The sequence below is a fragment of the Ciconia boyciana genome, chromosome 14, assembly GCF_034638445.1.
Source record: "Ciconia boyciana chromosome 14, ASM3463844v1, whole genome shotgun sequence".
In the NCBI taxonomy this organism is placed as follows: domain Eukaryota; kingdom Metazoa; phylum Chordata; class Aves; order Ciconiiformes; family Ciconiidae; genus Ciconia; species Ciconia boyciana.
Genome location: NC_132947.1, coordinates 4376451 through 4395896, shown reverse-complemented (window position 1 = coordinate 4395896; position 19446 = coordinate 4376451). Strand labels below are relative to the sequence as shown.

Below are 19446 nucleotides of genomic sequence, written 5' to 3'. Positions count from 1 at the left end.
TTTGAAGTGTTCCATGGTTTGTAGTACTTGGACATTTAAGAAATTGATTACTTTCCATTTCTCCTGAGACTGCCCCAGAACTGCACTCAGGAGCACAAAGAACCAAAAATACCAGGAACTGGAGCCCAACAATGCCCAGTAGCCCTACAAAACTGCATTTGTATGTGCGGCAATTGCAGGTTATTTCAGCCACATGCCAGTCAGTGCCTCTCAGGACTGCTAGTTTGCGTTCAGTCTGTCTCGGAGGTTAGAGCGTGGGCCTTGCATTCATCCCAGAAGATATTCTGGGTAACATGAAAACAGTGAAATCACTTTGCTTGGTCCCAAAAGTCAGTTTTCATGTTCAGCCCCAGTATCCTGATGGGTGGTCTGTCTCTCCAGAAACTTTCAAGGCTTATCAAAGGCATTGTTTTAGAGGGAGACCTACCCCATGCTTACTAGATGAAAGGATGAGATCAGTGGTTGAAGAGCTTATGTAGGAACCATGAAAGAAGGATTTTCAGGGCTCCTTCAGAGTTTTCAAGGCTCCCTTGAAAAATGGAGCAGAAATGAGAAAGGAACTTAGGAAGGAAAGTCTGTGGAAGCAGAAGTGTTTGAAAGCCAAGTGGGGAAGTGGTTTGTGTAACTTTATATCCAGCACTGGGAGGAAGAGCCAGGGCTGAAAATACAAACTGAAAAAAGAATTGCTGAAGCAACACTGCCTGAGAAGGGAGGCGGTGGGCAGGCCAACACGGAGCTGCCAGATATATGTGTGGGGAGAGAAATTAAAAATACTGCACCATTTCTGGGAAGGCTGTTCTCTCTTGCCAGGGCAGGTATTACTCTGTATAAGTGGTCATTAGTCAGACAAATGTGGCTCTTCATCAGTAAGGGGCTGGAGGACCAAGACTGCTGTGCTGTGGCGTCCCTGCTGGTTGGGACAAATGTAAAGGGGATGAAGAACTGTATATTGGGACATGCTGCTGCCATCGGTTAGTAGCATCACCCAGTGTGTTTGGTGATGGCTAGCTCATACCGTAGGCTTTGAGCAAGGACCTTTCACCACTAAAGCTAGGGCTGACTGTGGGATGGGCTGGAGAGTTGGGCTTTCTTTGAAACAGTGTAATAGTTTGCAAATCTAAAAAGTGGCTAGCAAGTGCTACAGTAAACGCTGACCAACGGATTACACTACTTACTTTTTTTTCCCCTCCAAGCCCTCTTCTTCCTCTTGTTAACTATCTTTCTAATGGTTTTTCCTCTTCAAAACAGCCATTACCAAAATTTGCACTAGCAGCTTGGCATCACCTCCTTGTATATTTAGAGTTTGACTAAGGACATCGCTGTAGGCTACAAATCTGCAGAACTCAACCTCCATGTTCTGCAGGAGTGAAAAACAGCAACATTAGGAGGCTTGGGGAAGTTTTAATAATACCTCTTAAAGCAAAGGACCATGAAAGTGCATTATGTCCCTAATAAGGTCCAAGGAGGGAGGGTGAAAATCCTGGTTTATTGAAATTGGAAGGCAGAGAGGGGGCTGGTCCACGGTGTTGTCATTCCCACTGCTTCTCGAGTGATGGTCATTGGTCCATGTTTGGCTCTGCCTCTCCCGTTCAGGTATACCCCCCGCAAGCGGCACTGGCACTCTGCAGATCTACCTAATCGACATCAACGATAATGCTCCTGAGCTCCTGCCAAAGGAGGCACAGATCTGTGAAAAGCCAAACCTGAATGTCATCAACATAACAGCCGCGGATGCTGACATCGATCCAAATGTTGGGCCCTTTGTCTTCGAGCTGCCAAGTGTGCCATCTGCAGTGAGGAAGAACTGGACCATAACGCGGCTGAATGGTAAATGGGGCAGGCAATCCTGAGGACATTTGGACTCTGATTCACTAATGAGGCCACGTGCGGTTTCAAACTTCCAAACTTTCCTACTTTTTTATCTGATTTTTATTTTTTAAAGCACATTATGGCTGACATTATAGACAAGATAGTTAATCAGAAATGATTTGTATCAGACCTGCAGCGTAACTCTAAGAGCCTTGGCACTTGGCTTTTTTTAATGCAGTTCATAATTATGAACAGTTATCAGTAGTGAACAGAGTATAAATCATCCATAATGGCCAAGGGGAAAAAAGCTATTATCAGTCTTCCTTATGTTCCAATGTAATTGTCATAAGCCACAATCAGGATCAATGTTCATTTCTGTGACCATAATTGCATAAAGGCAGCCTTTTAATTTACCATGGAACCAGGAGGGCTAGGTAAGTGTGAAGATTACCAGTATGTGAAGGATTTTTATATTACAGCATGCAACCACAAATGGCCCTAATTGCTCCTCTTATTGGTAGTTTCAGCAGAGGATGGAAAATATCATGGAGCTATGGGCTGGTTTTGGCTTCAAAGCTGGTCCCTCTCACTGAGGTCTGGCACCCTCTGCCAGGGGCAACGGCTTGTGCCCTCGGAGCCTGGGGCTCAGTCCCACAGCTCTTGTATTGCAATGGGAGGGAAGACCAGAAGGATTCCCAGGCTGAGCATGTCATCGACGGGCGATAGGCTTCCCAAAAATCCCGAGGTGGGCGGGTGGGCAAGCAGGTAGCCTGCGCCGTGGCCTGGGGCAGCCAAGACCCAGGGAACATCGTCCATGCTTCAGTATTTGCATTTCGTGCCATTTTAAATGCATGCAACTGGATTTGCAAATGGCATCAAGGTAGGTTAGTGCAGCACAGTATTTTGCAAAGCACAGGCTGATTGTTGACCAAACTGTTAGGGCAGAAGTCTGAAGCTGTCCTGCCCAGGTGTGTTGTTGATAGCCTTTTCTTCAGGACTCAGAAGACTGCTCTGGCAGAGGAGCCCTGCCTGTACAAGTGTGGCTGCAAGGCTCTACCAGAGTGTCTGTCATCTGTCTGTCTGTCTTGGTTTCTCCAGGCGATTATGCCCAGCTTAGTTTACGAATCACGTACCTGGAAGCGGGTGTGTATGATGTGCCGATAATCGTGACGGACTCAGGAAACCCCCCCTTGTACAACACATGCGTCATCAAAGTGAAGGTGTGCCCGTGCGACGAGAATGGCGACTGCACCACCATCGGGGCAGTGGCTGCAGCGGGGCTGGGCACGGGTGCCATCATCGCCATCTTGATCTGCATCATTATTTTACTAAGTAAGTACCGCAGGGGGTGACACTGCTGGGAGACGTCCTGTCCCCCATTGTCCCATTTCTATACGTGGTATTTTTCAAGAGCCGTGCAAGCTCTGTGCAAAGGAAAGAGCCCGTGAGCTTTGGGCTGTGGGGGGTGGTTCACACATCTGCATTTGAACCTCCTTCACTGCAGTGTCAGCAAAACAAGCTAGAGCACTCTCTGCATGCATTGGACTTTTCTTTCTAAGACTTCCAGTAGCTTTACAAACATCATTACACCAGACAACATCTTGTAGGCAGTGAGTGCAACAGGATTCTCCACATTTTGGAGGAAAAAGTTGAAGGACTTGTCCAAAATCCTGTGGCAGGCTCCCTCATAGCTCTTAGATCCCTGGCTGGCTGTGGATATACTGGTTCCCAGCACCAGATGCACTAGTTATGAGAGTCTGGCTAGTCCCTGGCAGAGCCAGTGCATAGCTGTAGTTTTCTGGTTGTTCACAGGAAAAGAAGAATGGTAGTTATTCCCATTGCTTGTAAAATGACAACAGATTGGACAATCGTGGTGGATTGTGAGTGTTTTTAGAGGAAGGATCCCCAGTTTGTCAGGAGCACTGGAGGGCTGGAGGTGCATCACAGAGAAGGGCTGGCCATCCCTTTGCTCGAGGCAAAGCCATCCCTTTTGCCCAGCAATGCTGTTAGTCCCAGGCTTTCATGAGCATTACCAATAACCATGTGTGCACACACTTAAAAATAAAAATGATATCATTATAACTTCAAGCAGGAGTTGGCACAGTAGGAATAGATAAAAATGAGTGCTGAAATGAACAATGAGGTAAATATTCATCAAGAAACACAGGATGAAACCATGGGACTCCCATTAAAGCTAATGGGAGTTATGGTGCTAAATCACATTTAATATTTACCCCCAATGTGTTTAAACAGAGAACAGACAGAGCGACGTATGCTACAAATGTCACCTAATGTGAATATGATATGGTACATTACAAGCATGGGTCATCTCTGGGCAAACATCCACCCTCCTGGGCCAGTGATGGGAATGTATTATTGTATAATTGATTTACCGCATCAGCCTGGAGAGCGAGCAAGAAAACCGGGTGTTTGGGTCCCTGCAGTCCCCACTCCTCATCCAGCCCATCTGAGCCGGTGGAAGCATCCCATTGCGTAGCCATTTCTGTCCTTCACTGGGTGTGGGGTCCCAGTAGCAAAATGTTTTAGGCTGCTCCCTTCAGCAAAGGCATTTGTTGCGAATGCACCACAACTGCACACCCAGAAGAAGACGTGGTGTTCGTCAGTCCCTCCACGTTTGGTACGCTGGAGTGTGCAGGCATGCTGCTGCCGGTGCGCTAGAAGTTTGCACTGGAAGCCACAGAGGTGATAAAACACGAGACTTCTTTTCGCTACTCTCATATAAATCCAGTGCTAAAATATGATATAAACAGTTGAAAATCCTATTGACTGAAATTAACTTCAGCTGAAGGACATTTGATTTAGGAGATTCCTCTTTTCATTTTCAGATACATTATCCCATTTTAAATTATGGTTTTTATTACAAAAGCTTATTTTTACATTCATTGTAATTCTAATTGACTTTTTTTTATCTTCAAGAGCTGCAAAGCACTGTATCAGTGATGAAAAATGTAATTTGCGATGAGCAGTTTTCCAGTTACATCCTTCCAGTGTTTTGCCTCCTTTCTATCTGTTTTATATCATGACCTCTGAACAATAGCCTGGAAAAAGGCAGATGCGGGATTTTTTGTGCTATTTGTCCATTTTAGAGTCAGCAGGTCAAAGTTTTATGGCTTTAAAAGGAAGAAGGAGCAAAGGGACAGATCTGAGGTTGCTCAGGTGAAGGAAGTTTCTGGCTTTACCTTTGCTCAAAGGTTTTTTCTTCTTCCTGATACCTGATGTATTAGCTGCACAAATAACACATTTAGAAGAGCAATGCAATAAAAAATTGTGAAGGGTGAAGACAATAGATTTCAAGGAAAACTACATGCAGAGTGAAAATGGGTCTAACAGCAGTAATAGCACTTCCCATTCTGCAGAATGAATAAAAGGAAGGAGAGTGCACTACATCCGCTATTGACACTTTGAAGGTCTTTTTTTTTTTTCAAGGTAGCTGTAAAGGCGTTAATGGCACAGTTTTTTCCACAAGTGCATGAAAAAGTAGCATTTAAAAAAAAAAGGAAAGAAAAAGATAAACCCTGGTAACCATTATAATATTGTCTTTGTGGACTAGGCAGGTATCTTGTTGTGAGAGACTTGAAAAGGAACGACGAGAAAAGGACTTCAATAGTCTGCTAAATAGCTGAGGTTTTATATTGCAGATAAGAGTTACATTTTCTTTCCTTTTCTTTTTTCTCCCTTGAATAGATCTAGGATAAGCATTAAAGAAATGCTGAACTATCTGAAAACAATTCTGTTAGCTGGCAGGCAGGGATGGCAGCCAGTTGGCACACAATGGCAGTAATTAGCTGTCCGGTCCTCTTCTGCTCACTTCACTGAATTCCTGTTGGGTATAAACGCTTTGGTGCTGAGAGAAAAAACTCAGATCCTCCTAACCACCTCCCCACGCAGTGGGGCTGCAGGCTGGGCCGCCCACCAGTGTCCCCAGGATCTGGTCTCTTCTCCATCCTTGCCCTCGGTGAAGTGACGCCAAGGCTCCATGAAGAGGCAAAGGGAAAGAAATCCTGCAAAGTATGAGACGATGGGGAACAGCAGCTGCTTGTTCTCCTTACGCAGCTAAAAAACACAAAGAGAGTTTGGGATCTTACATCCTGCCTGGGTTCGGTTGTGTTGGCTGCATTGTTTTGGCACGGTCAAGGGTTAACCTAAGTGAAATGAACCTGAGCCACACGTTCCCACCTCCACTGTCCATCCATCTCACCCTTCTCCTGCAGATTGCCACCTTTCTCCTGCAGATTGCCACCGTCACAGCTTTGTGTGTGGCTCGCATGGAGATCAGAGGGAAAGCAGACACGGGAAGGCGTAACTGCATCGGATACCCAGACTTAATTTCATTTTTTATGGCATTATTTGCAGCTACTGACTATGAGTATGAAAACTGACATATTAACAGGTTCTTGAAGAAGACAAGGTCTGGTTGCCTTATGTTAGTGGAGACTTAAGTTCCTAGAGCGACTTCCATGCAGTAAGTCACAAGGAGCGCACAACCTCTGGGACATGGGTGGCCCTTTGAAGAAGGAGGTTGTGGAGCAGGGAGCCAGCGTTCCCTTTGGGTAAAGTTGTTTAAGTGGGGGGAAATTTCTCATGATTCAAGAACTGTTCATCTCTCTCTGTTACAGTACTGAGAGAGATTAGCCAGGGCCTGGCATGTAAATGCTGGTGCCTGAGGAGATTGGCTGTGTGCTACCAGATTTGCTCTCCCTTGTTCTGCAAAGCTAGCCTTGCTCTCTGAAAGGATTTCAAATGATCTTAGATCTGCTTTGCAAGTCGATGGCCAAAGGCATATGCTGATATCCTGGCTAATGTGATCTTGAAAGTCTAGAAAGCCTCCCTTACTTACCAAAAAAGAGTATAAGTGAGCCCAAGTGGGATTATGGGACCCAGTATTACCCACCATCCCCAAACCAGTCTTGCGTGGCATACTGCAGACAACAGCAAAATGACTGCCATGGCCAGGGCTCATGACCTGAATGGGCATCGCTGTGTCACACTGGTGGAACAGCTGCCCATGCAAAGGTACCAGTCATCTGTGCCTGTTTGCTTCTCAGCACCTCTGTAACTCTCTTTCCTCCACCTTTGTTTTATTCCCCTGAATAAAACAAAGGTGGAAATGTAATCCTGAAAATTCAGGATTTAGATCAAATATTTTCAGAAAGCATCAGTTTTCATACTTTCTGTTTGCTTTTCCTTTGATTGTGTGTTTGACTTCTGATAAACGTCAGCTCAGCCAGCATTCGTGATGGATCTTAAAGAAGTGTTTGTAATGGAGGCCTGTCACAGTACTTGCAGCTCTCACTGATCTCTCTCTTATAATTTAGAACATGCAATAGGATAAAATTTTATTCCTCTTACTAGCAGTCAGTGAGACTCTCCATAGCGGAAGAGGGCAGGTGAGGCATTAGGGCATGCCACCGTGCTCTGACACACGCAGCTTGGCCTCACGCCGTGTGAGGTCCTGGCTCACCCCGCTTCTTCTCCATTACAGCCATGGTTCTGCTGTTCGTGGTGTGGATGAAACGCCGAGAGAAGGAGCGCCATACCAAGCAGCTCCTGATCGACCCCGAGGATGACGTTAGGGACAATATTCTGAAGTACGACGAAGAGGGAGGTGGAGAGGAAGACCAGGTGAGAAGAGCCCGCAGGTCGTGGCCAAGGAGCAGCTGTGCAATCTATACTCTCAAAAAGGCAGAAACCACATTATTTTCACTAAAGTACTTGCAAAGGGTTGCATTCACCCTTGTTTATGCCCAGGCAGCTTTATTGGCTTCCCCAGTGTGGCATGGACATCGGTGAGAGCCAGCTTAGGTCCAGCATGTCACTGGGACACTCTCCTGTGCAAACTGGACCATGCAGGGAGGCTGGTGTTACATGGATTTTGCTGCCCCCTAGGCCAGCTTCCTGGGGAGGGACTATAAATCAATCTCCTGACACTCATGTTCAAACAATATTTCTGCTATTTTGGTCATTAAAATTGTATATTTTCCCATTCCCCATCAGAGATCTTGGTAAAACCAGCTAGCACCTACCACCCTCCCCCAGACCTGCGGCTGCAGGCACTTGCCTTCGCTTGCTTAAGCCTAGAGCTTCTGTGGGCTTTCCCTGCATTTATTTAATCGTCTCTAATGTGCCTTTAATTTCTTTTAATTTCTGGATGTGGTTTGTGAGAAATGTCTAAATACATTTGGGGATTTTCTTTTTCACCACAAAGCGTACAGTGGCAAAGCTTTGCTTGGTGACAAAGCCCTAAGCCACAGTCTGCCTGAATGCGTCAGCTTTTCTGCGGTGGCTTCTTCTTACAGACACCGATGCTGATGTTGCGTGAAAACTTCCCTGGCCTGCACTCCTGGGATGTGCTGTCCCTCTGCTACGGATGTATTTCCTCAGCTAAAATAGCAAAGTTTTGTCTCTCGAGTTTAAGTCGCTGGTTTTTTATTCCTACCTAACACAAGTAAAAAGCCCGTGACACTCTCAAATATGATGTTCACACGAATTATGTGACTCTGCATCATATAATGGCTTTATTCTTGCTTGCTTAAATGGACTGCATGGTTCATGGGTCTGGGCAGCAGCTGCTGTGTGCATGGCTGGTGTCAGTGAGTCCTAAGGTCAGTGGTTGGGGCTGGTGCTTAAGGAGTAGACAAAACCACTGCAGCACATCCTGCCGTGGAGGTCCCGGTGGCATCCGAAGGCGAGCGGGCGAGCCTGGTGAGAGCCGCCGCGGGGGAGCCAAGGCAGGGACTTTGCCCAAAACTTGTGAAGTTCTTATTCAATGGAAAAATCCTTGCAATTAGCATTTCTTTTTTCTTGCCACTGACAAGTTATTTATAAATATTGCTCCTGGAGATTCAATCATCCCCATATGAGCACAAAAATAGTTTTACCAGTAGAACAAAGTACTGTTATAAGCATTCAAACCAGCTGAAGTATCTGGTTTCAGGCAACTACACCGTAGGCTTAAATATTTTAGAAAGGATTCGTTAAAAATAACAGCAAAGGAAGAGCAGGAAAACAGCATTACCTACATGAATACATTTTTAATGAAATATTACCTGGTTCTCATTCCTTGATAGAAACCTATTCTGTTGGGATTTTTCACAAGCAGAAAGAACATAATTACTTTGAAAGGCCTACATGCATAAATGCAATACATATTTTAATGTTTTTATTTCTGTACAAATGTAATTGCAATAATATGTCTACCAACATTGTGTCTTTATATTATATTACATATTTCATCAAAAAATTATGCACATACCTATCTATGCACACGCAAACCGAAGCCAATTTTTTATCCCAAAGATTTAGACACCGTGTAATGGATTCAGAAAGTATTTAAATATTTGATTTAACTTCTGTTTCAAGATACACTCTTAGGAGGTCAATTGTATGAGCAACTCAGAGGTCGGGTTCATCTGTAATTTAGATAGTTAGAGGTGCTACATACCCAGGGATAAGATTTGCCGTCGAACTTCAGCTGAAATAGGATTAGACCCCTTGACTTGTTTGTACATTGGGTGAGTAGATGATCTGAATGAAAAGCTCTTGGTTTCACCCTGTGCCTTTCCATTTGTCACAGGATTACGATTTAAGCCAGCTCCAGCAGCCAGAGACCATGGATCATGTGCTGAACAAGACACCTGGAGTCAGAAGGGTGGATGAAAGACCTATTGGAGCTGAACCGCAGTATCCTATAAGACCAGTAATCCCACATCCAGGGGATATTGGTGACTTTATTAATGAGGTATGTTCTGTAGGGTGTCCTGTGTCACGTCTTAAAAGCTTGAGCAGCCAGCTAACATCAGCTATGCAACGTTTTCCTGCCTGCATGGACCAAGTGATGCTATTACTCACATGAAGGAGTCTGACCAAAGCCAGGGGAATGATTGGCATGAGCAAAGGATGCTGGACTTGGCCTAATAAAGGCACCGAGCCTGTAAAAAGCCAAAGCGCAAACAAAAAGCTTAAGATTTCTGACTCGTGGATATCACAAACACCATGCTTTTCAGCATCCGGGCAGTATAACCTGATCCCGCTCTCTCTTGGATTGCTATGAATACTGCAGTTGCTGTCAGTAAACATGTTGTCTGGACGTGGACAAAGGAGTGTGGTCCTGGTGGGGAGGCGGTGGCAAGGCAGCTGCGTGGTTTGCTTAAAGCCAGAGGTGCCATTTGTGGCTCCTGGACTTGTAATTATTTCACCAATCTGTGTCTTCCCCTAATAAGCTCTATTTGGCCTAAAACCTCAAAGAGTTTGCAGAACAGAGAGATTCATCTTGGATCAGAGAGGGTTTCTTTATGTTATATTACCGCTTGCACAAATATCTATCCATTTAGTATGTCTTGTCTCATTTTTAGTTTTGGGTGATTGAGTGGTTACAAACCAATCAATGCATTATTTCCTCCGAGACAAAACACACCATCCGTTTCCTAAGTCAGAAAAATAAATGTTATTTAATTCTATTATTATATCCATTTCCTGCTGTGCTTTTTCTCATTTTCATCATTAAAATTCCTTCTTCCTTTGATCCTGCCCAACCTTCATGCACACATTTACACACATGCATGCACGTGAAGACTCGCTCTTACACATGCTCTCTCTGCTATTCATTGCAGTAAAACCTGGTCCATCTCCCCACGCTGAGATTGGGGTTTATGAAGGTGCAAATGCAGAACATTTTGCTTTGTCATAGGTTTATTCCACTAGGCTTTTCCTGGTGCTGGGCTGCAGCAAAGCAATTCTTTTTCTCCATATCCCAAGGCCATTTCTGTGGCCTGCCTACAATGCTGCCCACAACGCACAGGCACAGCAATGCTTCCCAACCCTCTCCCCAGGATTTCACACCCCAAGTCTCTCCTAATTGCAGAATTTTGCTAGGAGTGATTTTTTTTTTCCCCCCTAAAGGAATCAAAATTAAAATAACGGGTATTGGTAGGAGAGGAAGGGTGCTGTTCATTCTTTCATTGGCCAAGCTGGAAATCTTAACAGGCAACCCCAGAAAAGACACACTGTCCAGACCTGAGAGCTTTCCAGATCCAGAGCTGGATCCTTGGAAATAACTCCCCTCCTGCTCCATACGGCTTTTACAGAGGCGCTGGGAGTTAATGAATCCTCTGCTGGGGGTAGCCGGGAGGGCTCCAGCCCCGGGGGGCATCTGGGCACAGGGAAGCCCCAGGACCCTCATTTGGTCCCCATTCTCATTTAGCTTTTCACCATCCTCTTTTAGCTTTGCTGCAGGGATCCCAAGCATCCCACCAGCCCAGACCCTTACCCAAACACCCTTCCTTAGCACCATCACCATAAGACCCCATGGCAGGTATTAACGCCGTGTGTTTGCTCCCCAAGGGCCTGCGTGCGGCGGACAACGACCCCACAGCCCCCCCCTACGACTCCCTGCTGGTCTTCGACTACGAGGGCAGCGGCTCCACCGCCGGCTCCGTCAGCTCCCTCAACTCCTCCAGCTCCGGGGACCAGGACTACGACTACCTTAACGACTGGGGGCCCAGGTTCAAGAAGCTGGCGGACATGTACGGGGGTGGCGAGGAAGATTAAACTGACCTCACGTTATTTAAAATATAAAAAAAAAAGAAGAAGAAAAAAAAACAATTTAAAAAAAAAAACAAACCCACAGACGACAACATTAACAAAAAGAGCCGATGCAGAAGCAAGAACTGTACAGATGTGGCAGCTTTTTTAATTAATATCCCCTGCTGACTGTATTGTTATTTTTAGTGGTGATATAGGAGGTTTCTTTTTTTTTTTCCTTTTTTTTTCCTTTCCAGTTTTTTTTTAGAATATTGAGCTGTCTCGCATGAACACTTGTCTCTGCTGCAGGTTTTTTTTTGTTGTTTTGGTTTGGTTTTTTTAATGTCAGCTGGGATATTGCTCGTTTATCTGCTTTATGACTAAAGAGAGTGAAAGGCACTCTGTCTTAACTTGAATTTCTTAGAACAGAAGCACTGTTTTTAAAAAATATATATATATATATTTGAAAGTGCCTTTTGGTGCATGTATCAGATTCCCTTCAATCTCAGGAGTGATGAAAACAAACATACAACCATCCTGGGCAGCACTCCCTGTGACCCTAAGCCAGTTCTAGCTGGGAAGGCGTTAACAAAAAGGAACTGTGGAGATTGTTTCTTTTTTGCCTTTTTTTTTTTTGAAGGGGGTGACTCATTCTGGGGTGGTAGAGGATGGGGAGGTCGGGGGTGGGGGGAGATGTTTGAGTCGAAATCTTAACAGCCATCTTTAAGCCTCAGCAGGTGGTGAACTAGTCATCATGTTGTATATAATTCAGTGTTATCAGATGCAAAGTACCGACTGGGGGCTCTGCCGTCACCTGGTCACACTCAATGTAGCTGCATAGAACTATAGCATTGATTAAAGCCTTTGGTTATTGCAACAGAAATCTCCGACAGCCCTTGCCTAAACCCTACAAAGTAAATCGTGAAATGACCAAAGGCCCATTTGTTTGTTTTTATGCTATCGGCGTGTTTTGGCTCCCACGACCTCTTGAGTGCTGTAACTACAGCTGGGTTAGGTGGTGGTGTCCCGCGGCTCCGAGGACGAAAGCCGATTTTTCCTCGCGTAAGGCAAGGGTTTGTGCAGCAGCTCCGCTCGAGGCCGGGGCAGCGCTAAGGGCAGGACGAGTTTATCAGCACTTTTGCCATCCGTAAGTATGAAGTGAGTCTAGTACAATATTAATGCCTTGGAGCATTAGTAGCCAAAGCTCAACAACATCGTGTAACTCAGCTAATGTGTGTCCTTTCTCTTTGATGGGTAGGCGCTGCTGTCTGTAGTAAATGTCTTTTTTGGAGAAGAAGTGCAACGAGGGCCTATTAAGTATCTTGTGGTTAATATGCTCAAGCATTGCCAAGTAAGCAAGAGGTTTTGCAGCATCCAGGCGTAATTCAACATCAGTATTATAAATGGTAGCATACTACCTAGTTTATATGTAGGGTCAGTTTAACCAATAACAAATAGTTATTAGCTTTTTTTATTACATTTTTCCTTTACTGATTTGGACTAGTGGGTTTATGTCTAATGTTTGTAAAATGATTTAGACTGCATGGATGTGTAATATAAACCACATTTAATGGATTATGAGCCACTTAATTAACGTGCTATGAAATCTTGGATTACCTGTGTTTTATATTCTGCAGACGATTTTGCAGTGGGTTCGCTACAACTTGTAAAAGTGCTTAGATATATTTTCATTTAAATCCAAGAACGTGCACAGTATTGGAAGGTGATTATCCAGGGGATAATCGCGCTTTTTTTGATATCTCAATTAATTCTCAAGTTGAATGCTAAGAGTTAAAGGGGGGGGGCGGGGGGAGCGAGCGCGTGCACGCGAGAGAGCGGGAGAATGAGAGGACGAGAGCTTGCGGTGATGAGTGGACGTTGTTTCAGAGGGTATACTAGGCTGCAAGATCGTCTCTATAGATTTTTGAAATGCTCCTAGTGCATTTTATATTTCATTGTATCATATTTTCTATAAAATGCAATTTCTGTAAATTAATGAGCATTTGAAATGTGTCTTGTATGAAGTGGAATGTGGTAAAAGTCTGCCCGAGGGGACTCCAACGTTACTGGTATGTTATTAACTACCAAGGATGCGATCTTTCTTTTTTGTCTTGGTCGGTCGGTCAGTCAGTTGATGGGTCAGTTTGGCCTTTCACGGCTCAGAGAGTGAACACATGCTCACCCAAGTTTCTTGAGGAAACCAGGAGGTGATGGCTCAGACCTCGGGAGGGGGACAGCTCCGATGGCAGCAGCAAGGCGAGGGCGTTGCGCCACGGACACAGGCCAGCAGCGTGCGCCTCAGCCGGGTTGGAGCACAGTGCCTGGCAAGCTGCCGGCACCTGACGCCTTCCCAAATTCCTGTTCTGTAGTTGGGAACTCGGTCATCCTGTGTGACCACTATGAAAGTCTTAGTTTGCTTCTGCCGTGTACTGTCCACCTCCTCCTGGCCGCCCTTGGCAAACCTCGCAGCCCCTGTCCTCCAGCCGCCTGGCATGGGTGGGCTGCATTGCCCTGCAGCCTCTGCTCTTTACCCACGGCCAGTCTTGATTCTCCCCCTTTTCTTTGGGAAAAGCCACGGGCTGGAGTATTTCACCATCTGGGCTTTGCACCTCCACAGAAGCTGCCCAGTCACAGCAGAAGTAGTGAATAATAAAAAATGCACTTAGTGTTTCTTGCTGATGACTGCCCGTCAGTGTTTTGTGTCCGTCACCATAACCTCATCACCGACTCGGGACAAGGATGTGGCTCAAGAGCTGGGGCGATGCCGATGGTTGTCCATCCATTGGGTTGCTGCCGCTGCCTGCCGGCTCCGCGCGGCTCCTGGGATGCTCGTGTGGATCCCCCGATGCCGGCCAGCCAGGTCTCCACTGTAAGCCATGCCGTGCAATCTACCTGGCACCGCTTACCCGAGAGCAGTAGCTAAATCCCTGCTCCAGAGCGCTTGGTGCTTGATGTCTGCTGCGGCTTTGGCTGGGGTGACGGATTTCAGGTAGGGAAGGGGATGGCAGCAGCGTGGGACGGCTGCTGCGGGGCTGGGGCCGGAGGCTGTAGGGGCCGGTCGGCAGCGTGCATCACCCCGCTGTCACCCGGGGGGACGTGCCGTGCGGTGAAAGGAGCCGCTTGGCCGTGAAGGAGACGCTGTCAGGCTTCAGCTTGTCTAAACATTTCAGGTTTTTAAGAACATTTATGCAACCTAAGTCAAACAAAACTGTTTGAGTGATTAAAAATAAACCAACCTGTTTCCATTGGTGACTTTTTTTTTAAATCAGCGGATATTTTTTCTGCAGCATTTGCAATCCAGCCATTCCAACCCCAGAAGCCTGTAAATCAAGCCTAGTTTATTGTCTTTTGACCCAGTTCTGCTCAGTCTCCCTCTGCAGGACCTCCTCTTCCTCCTCTTCCTCCTCCTTCCTGCATCCTCCCCCACTGAGCTTTACAGCCCCACAAGTAGCCGCAGCATCAGGCCCCTTTTCTCGCAGTGGGATTGGCAGAAGGTAAGCGAGGAGCACATCGAGCAATGAAAATAGATCACTTTTTGCAAACCTTTTTGTTTGTCAATATTACTTATGGTTTGTAGCCCAGCTAAGAAAACTCACGTTAATCCAAGGGTCCCATTGAAAAGGTGACTGTGCCGTTGCTCTGTCCCCCCACTCTGATCCTCGTGGATGTGACCTGGCATTGCCATTTGCAGCTGGAGGTGACAGTGGCTTACAAGGAGCCGGCGTGGGGAAACAGCAACTTCGGCTGAACATACAGTCACCGTTTCTTCTTACAGGCCACAGAAGTGGTTAATGCGTTGAGACCAGAATCCTTCCTCTCTGACTAATCTGACTAAAGCATTAAACTTAGACTAATTAAAGAAGCGATGCCCACACATTTGAGCCCCCACTCTTTGCACACCATGAGGTGGTGGCGAAGGACTCGCTTTCAGGCAGGTGGAAGGGAGCCCGTCCCCAAAATGCCAGTGTCACACCCCGTTACCCCCGTACCCCATAGCACTGCCAGGGGACACCACCGCAGCTCTCTCTGCCGTCTGAGGGACAGGGACAGTGAGCTCCCAGGGCGTCGGGCACACGTCCTGTGGCCTCCCTACCTCCTAGGCATGAAGGTTGCACATCCCCAGGCCAGGGCCCGTGCAGGTCCAACGTCACTGCTGTACCCGCAGTCGCCTCCGGCAAAACGTGGCCCCGCAGCCTCAGTGCAGCCCCCGTCCAGTCTATTTATTATGTAGCCTGTAAATAGGGAGAAGCATCGGTCACAGAAATGCTTTGCAAGGCAACGAGGAGATTCAGCAGGTAATTAATGACAGTAAACAGGCAAGTCTCTTCTAGGTGTCCTATGTGCTAGTCATAGTTTTGCTTCTGGTTTTATGTTTTGTTTTCCTTTTTTTTTTTTCCTTTTTTATTGGACCAGGCGATGCCGTTGGTGGTTGTAAGGTGGGGGGGAGTTTGCTCCCCTGCGGCTGAGCCACTTTGGGTCTCTTTCAAGGGGTTTTTAGGGATAGTCGGGTCTGAATCCAGCCTCCAGGAGTAAGTGGGAGTTAGGAGATGGCTGTATCACCTGCAACTGCTTCGCATAGGGTAGACGTTCGGGCATTGGAGAATGGTAATGGTCAGTGCAGGGTCTGTACAACACAATATGCCAAGATTGCAACTTTGTTTAGTCTCAAAAAAACATGTTAAAGGTAAAATACGGGACTTTTATTTGTGATGTCTTTTGGAGCTCTTCATTGTAAGTGTGAAAAAAAATGTTGGGGGGGGGAATGCTGTATAACGATGAATGCGTATGTTTAAAACAGCAGCTAGACAATGTAGGTGTCTCCCACGCAAAGTTAATTCAGTTTCATGGGGAAAATAAAAGTTCTCTCCAGTACACACCAACCGCATATACAATTGCTCACACAATGTGTACATAATGTAGTTAGTGCTTGAAGCTACAAATCAAATAGGGGAAAAAACAACAACATATAGATGTATAATTGGAGCACTTTCTCTTTTTTTTTTAATTTTAATTATGATTTTGCATGTTTCCTTTTACGATGGAGAAGCTGTGTAGCAGCCCGCATGACTGTGGTTGTTCTCAAGGAAGACTTCTGCTGTTCTGCTGTATTCACGCTGAAGCGCAAAAGCAGTTTGCGTCCGTTAACCCAGTTCAAAAACCTTTTTTTGTAACCGTCAACAGCACAAATATTTTGTATTGTTGTTTGTACCATTTTTGTACCAAAAACAAAAGAGGAAAAAAAAAGGAAGAAAGTAAATGTTTTCAATGTGTTTTTAGTGCCACTGCAATCTTGGTTTCCAAACTGAGTAACAGCTTTGCTGATTTATTGTGTATCAAAGCTGAACTGGCGCACTGACGCCTGGCTCCAGTGTAATAAAAATAAAGTCCCCCTTTTGAATAGTCTCACTTGCCTTTTTTTTTTTTTTTAATTTTTGGTTTTTTTATTCCGTTTTCCTTCCCCACATGCACACCCCAGCTCATTCACCGCTAGCAGCAGACTTACCCTTGCAGTGAGCCAGTAAATGCTGGCCTGGTTGCAGGTGTGGGTCCACATACACAGACATCAGTGGGGTTTTTGGAGATCCCGGGTGCTTCTGCGCTTGTCTAGTGGTGGGAAATTTGCATTCATTAAAGCCAGAAGCAGGGCTCGCCCTCAGCCCACGTAGCTGTTTCGAGCAGCGAGGAGGCGGTGGTGCAGGTTCCTCCCATAGCCCGGTGCAGACGCATTTACGCTGTGCTAAACTGTTGGTGCAAGTCACTCGGGTGGTGATTCCGCTCTTGCAACACAAGATCTTCGTGCTTTAGCACAATGCAGGCACATTCAGGGGTCTTTACTTGCTAGCACGTTGGTAACTGCCACGGCAGCTGCATCAGGACATCCAGCCCCTTCGCCTGCCCGCTGCCCTGCAGCTCGTGCACGTGAGCTGCGAAACACAGAGCAGCCAGCCCTTTTACTGCCAGGGAACAGGAATGGTTCAAAAAAGTCTAGGGAATGAGTGAGCAACCTGGACCAGCTGATGCCCGGCGGAGGAAGCCTGAGCTTGCTGCTCCTGGTCGTATTTCTCCTGCATGTGCAGGAGCAAAGCCACGACTGGAGACACTGCTGTGCGCGTAGCAAAGAGAGCGTGCAATCTCCTTCACGTTGGCATTACTGAGTACGGCAGCACTTCTCTGCATGCGCCTCCTTTAGGGCCATCGGCTTCTTGCTTTTCTAAAGCTGCTCTTCCCAGTGATGTTTCACCAAGAGCCCTGGGAGGGGGCACGAACACCCTGCTGCAAGGCTGAGCAGCGATTGCCTGGCATGCGATTAGCAATTAGCACTGGCAGCGAACGCTTGCGTCATCCCGGGGACATTTGCAGGGCCTGAGCGGATAGTTGGGTCTCCATCACCCTCATCCCAACATCAGCCCACATATGCCACGAGTCAGCAAGAGGCCTCAGCGGGTCCCACACTCACCTGGGGCTGAGCAAGGGCCGGGAAGGACGCGCGATTCCAGCAAACCGTGGAGCTGTTCCAGCCGAGCATGCGGAAAGCAGCGCTGCCTCATTTTTAATAAACATTAAGATGAATGCAAATCCTGTACATGGCAATTTACTTCCCCCTGGAGTCAACTAAGAATATTTTATTGCTAGTTTTGCTAATTCTCAAGCTGTTCTGTTTCTTAGAATTATCTTTAACTACTGAATAATGCAAGACTGTTGCATCACAAATATTAGTTTCTGCTATCTGTTGAAGTCTGGGCTCTCATCATCGTGGTATTAGGCTCTTATCTGCCAGCAGAAAGTCTTGTTCCTCCAATGATTTAGCTGCGTGCTTAACTTTGACCATGTGAATAGTTTTGCTAAGCTGATGGAAACAGCCATCCTCCCCTAAATCCATGGACTTTTGTGCCAAAATTAAAAATAATAACATTATTACAGTTATTATTATAGGCTCTTGGGTTGGGTTTTTTTTCTCCCAAGTCAAAGGCAGATGCCAGAATTTGCAGTAGAATTTGGTTCAGATCAAACTGAAGCACACAGGGTTTGTTTATTTTTCTCCATAAATTAAATAACTGAACTTTTCTTCATTTTCCAGACTAACACCCCTGTGTTGCCAAGACCTTTTTTCCCCAAAGATCTTCTTAAATAGAGAGCAGTTTTTTAACCAAAACCCGAGTTAACAGACACATTAAGCAGTTTTAGGTAACAAAAAAAAGACCAACCAGAACTCTATATGCAATATTACACTACTGTCAAAACAGCCCCCGGGTGGGGGCGGAGGAAGCATTGGGAAGGTTAAATGCTTTTATTAACCTGTCTCCTTTCTCAAAAAATTAAAAAAAAGAATAGATAAAAGAACCCAAAGTCCTTTTTTTTTTTCCAAATTCCTTCCACGTATAATGAAAAATTTGCTCGGCTGTAACTAATGACATCGTGAGGTCCTGTGTGTGAGCAGGAGCACGCTGCAGCTTTTACCTTCACAGTCCCTCGGCGTGCACATCCCTTCTGCCCAGCGTTGGCGTGTACTGGTGCTAACAGGAGCCCTGAGACTGAGCTTTGCCTTCTTTCCCTGGATGATGATGATGATGATGATTATTATTATTATTATTATGCAAATTCATTCTGAAGAAGACCCCGTGATCAGCTCTGTTGCACAGCAATCCGTCTTCCTCTTCCAAGCAGGGTCAGAAGTGCTGCAAAGGACCCAGATGCGTGTAGGACAGACAGGGGACACTGGGACATATGGACACCTGTGGGAACTGTGTGCCCAGCTGAGTAGCTCCTTTGACTAGTTACCTTGAAAATAGCCCTGGCGCTTCTTCCAGCCACAGCAACAGCAGCACCCTGCCACGCACACTCACTAGCTAGAGCAGCAGCGTCCCTCTCAATCCCGGTGTAAACTGAAAAGCACTAAGGACACGCGAGAGTGCCCCAAGGGCTTTGGCACTACTTGCACGGGCTCTTCCCTCTGCTCAGTCGGCAGCGATGCTTGGGTTATTATTTACAACGTCCTCCTTTCCCATACAGGGCAGATCCTGCACGGGGAGACAGAGTTAATGAGACATTAATTTGTACGTTGGTGCAAAGCAGAGAGGGCACTGGATGCCAAGGGGA

At 46.2% G+C, this 19446-nt stretch overlaps 1 protein-coding gene across 1 annotated transcript in view; it reads left to right on the top strand.

The window, feature by feature from the left end:
- The window catches only part of CDH4 (cadherin 4), a 468294-nt gene extending 456918 nt beyond the window's left edge, over positions 1-11376 (top strand). Inside the window, exons 12-16 of the mRNA XM_072879088.1 lie at positions 1594-1827; positions 2908-3141; positions 7313-7452; positions 9404-9568; positions 11170-11376. Coding sequence (XP_072735189.1) covers positions 1594-1827; positions 2908-3141; positions 7313-7452; positions 9404-9568; positions 11170-11376 — 980 coding nt within the window. The remainder of the gene's footprint in view (positions 1-1593; positions 1828-2907; positions 3142-7312; positions 7453-9403; positions 9569-11169) is intronic.
- The last annotated feature ends 8070 nt before the right edge of the window (positions 11377-19446 follow it).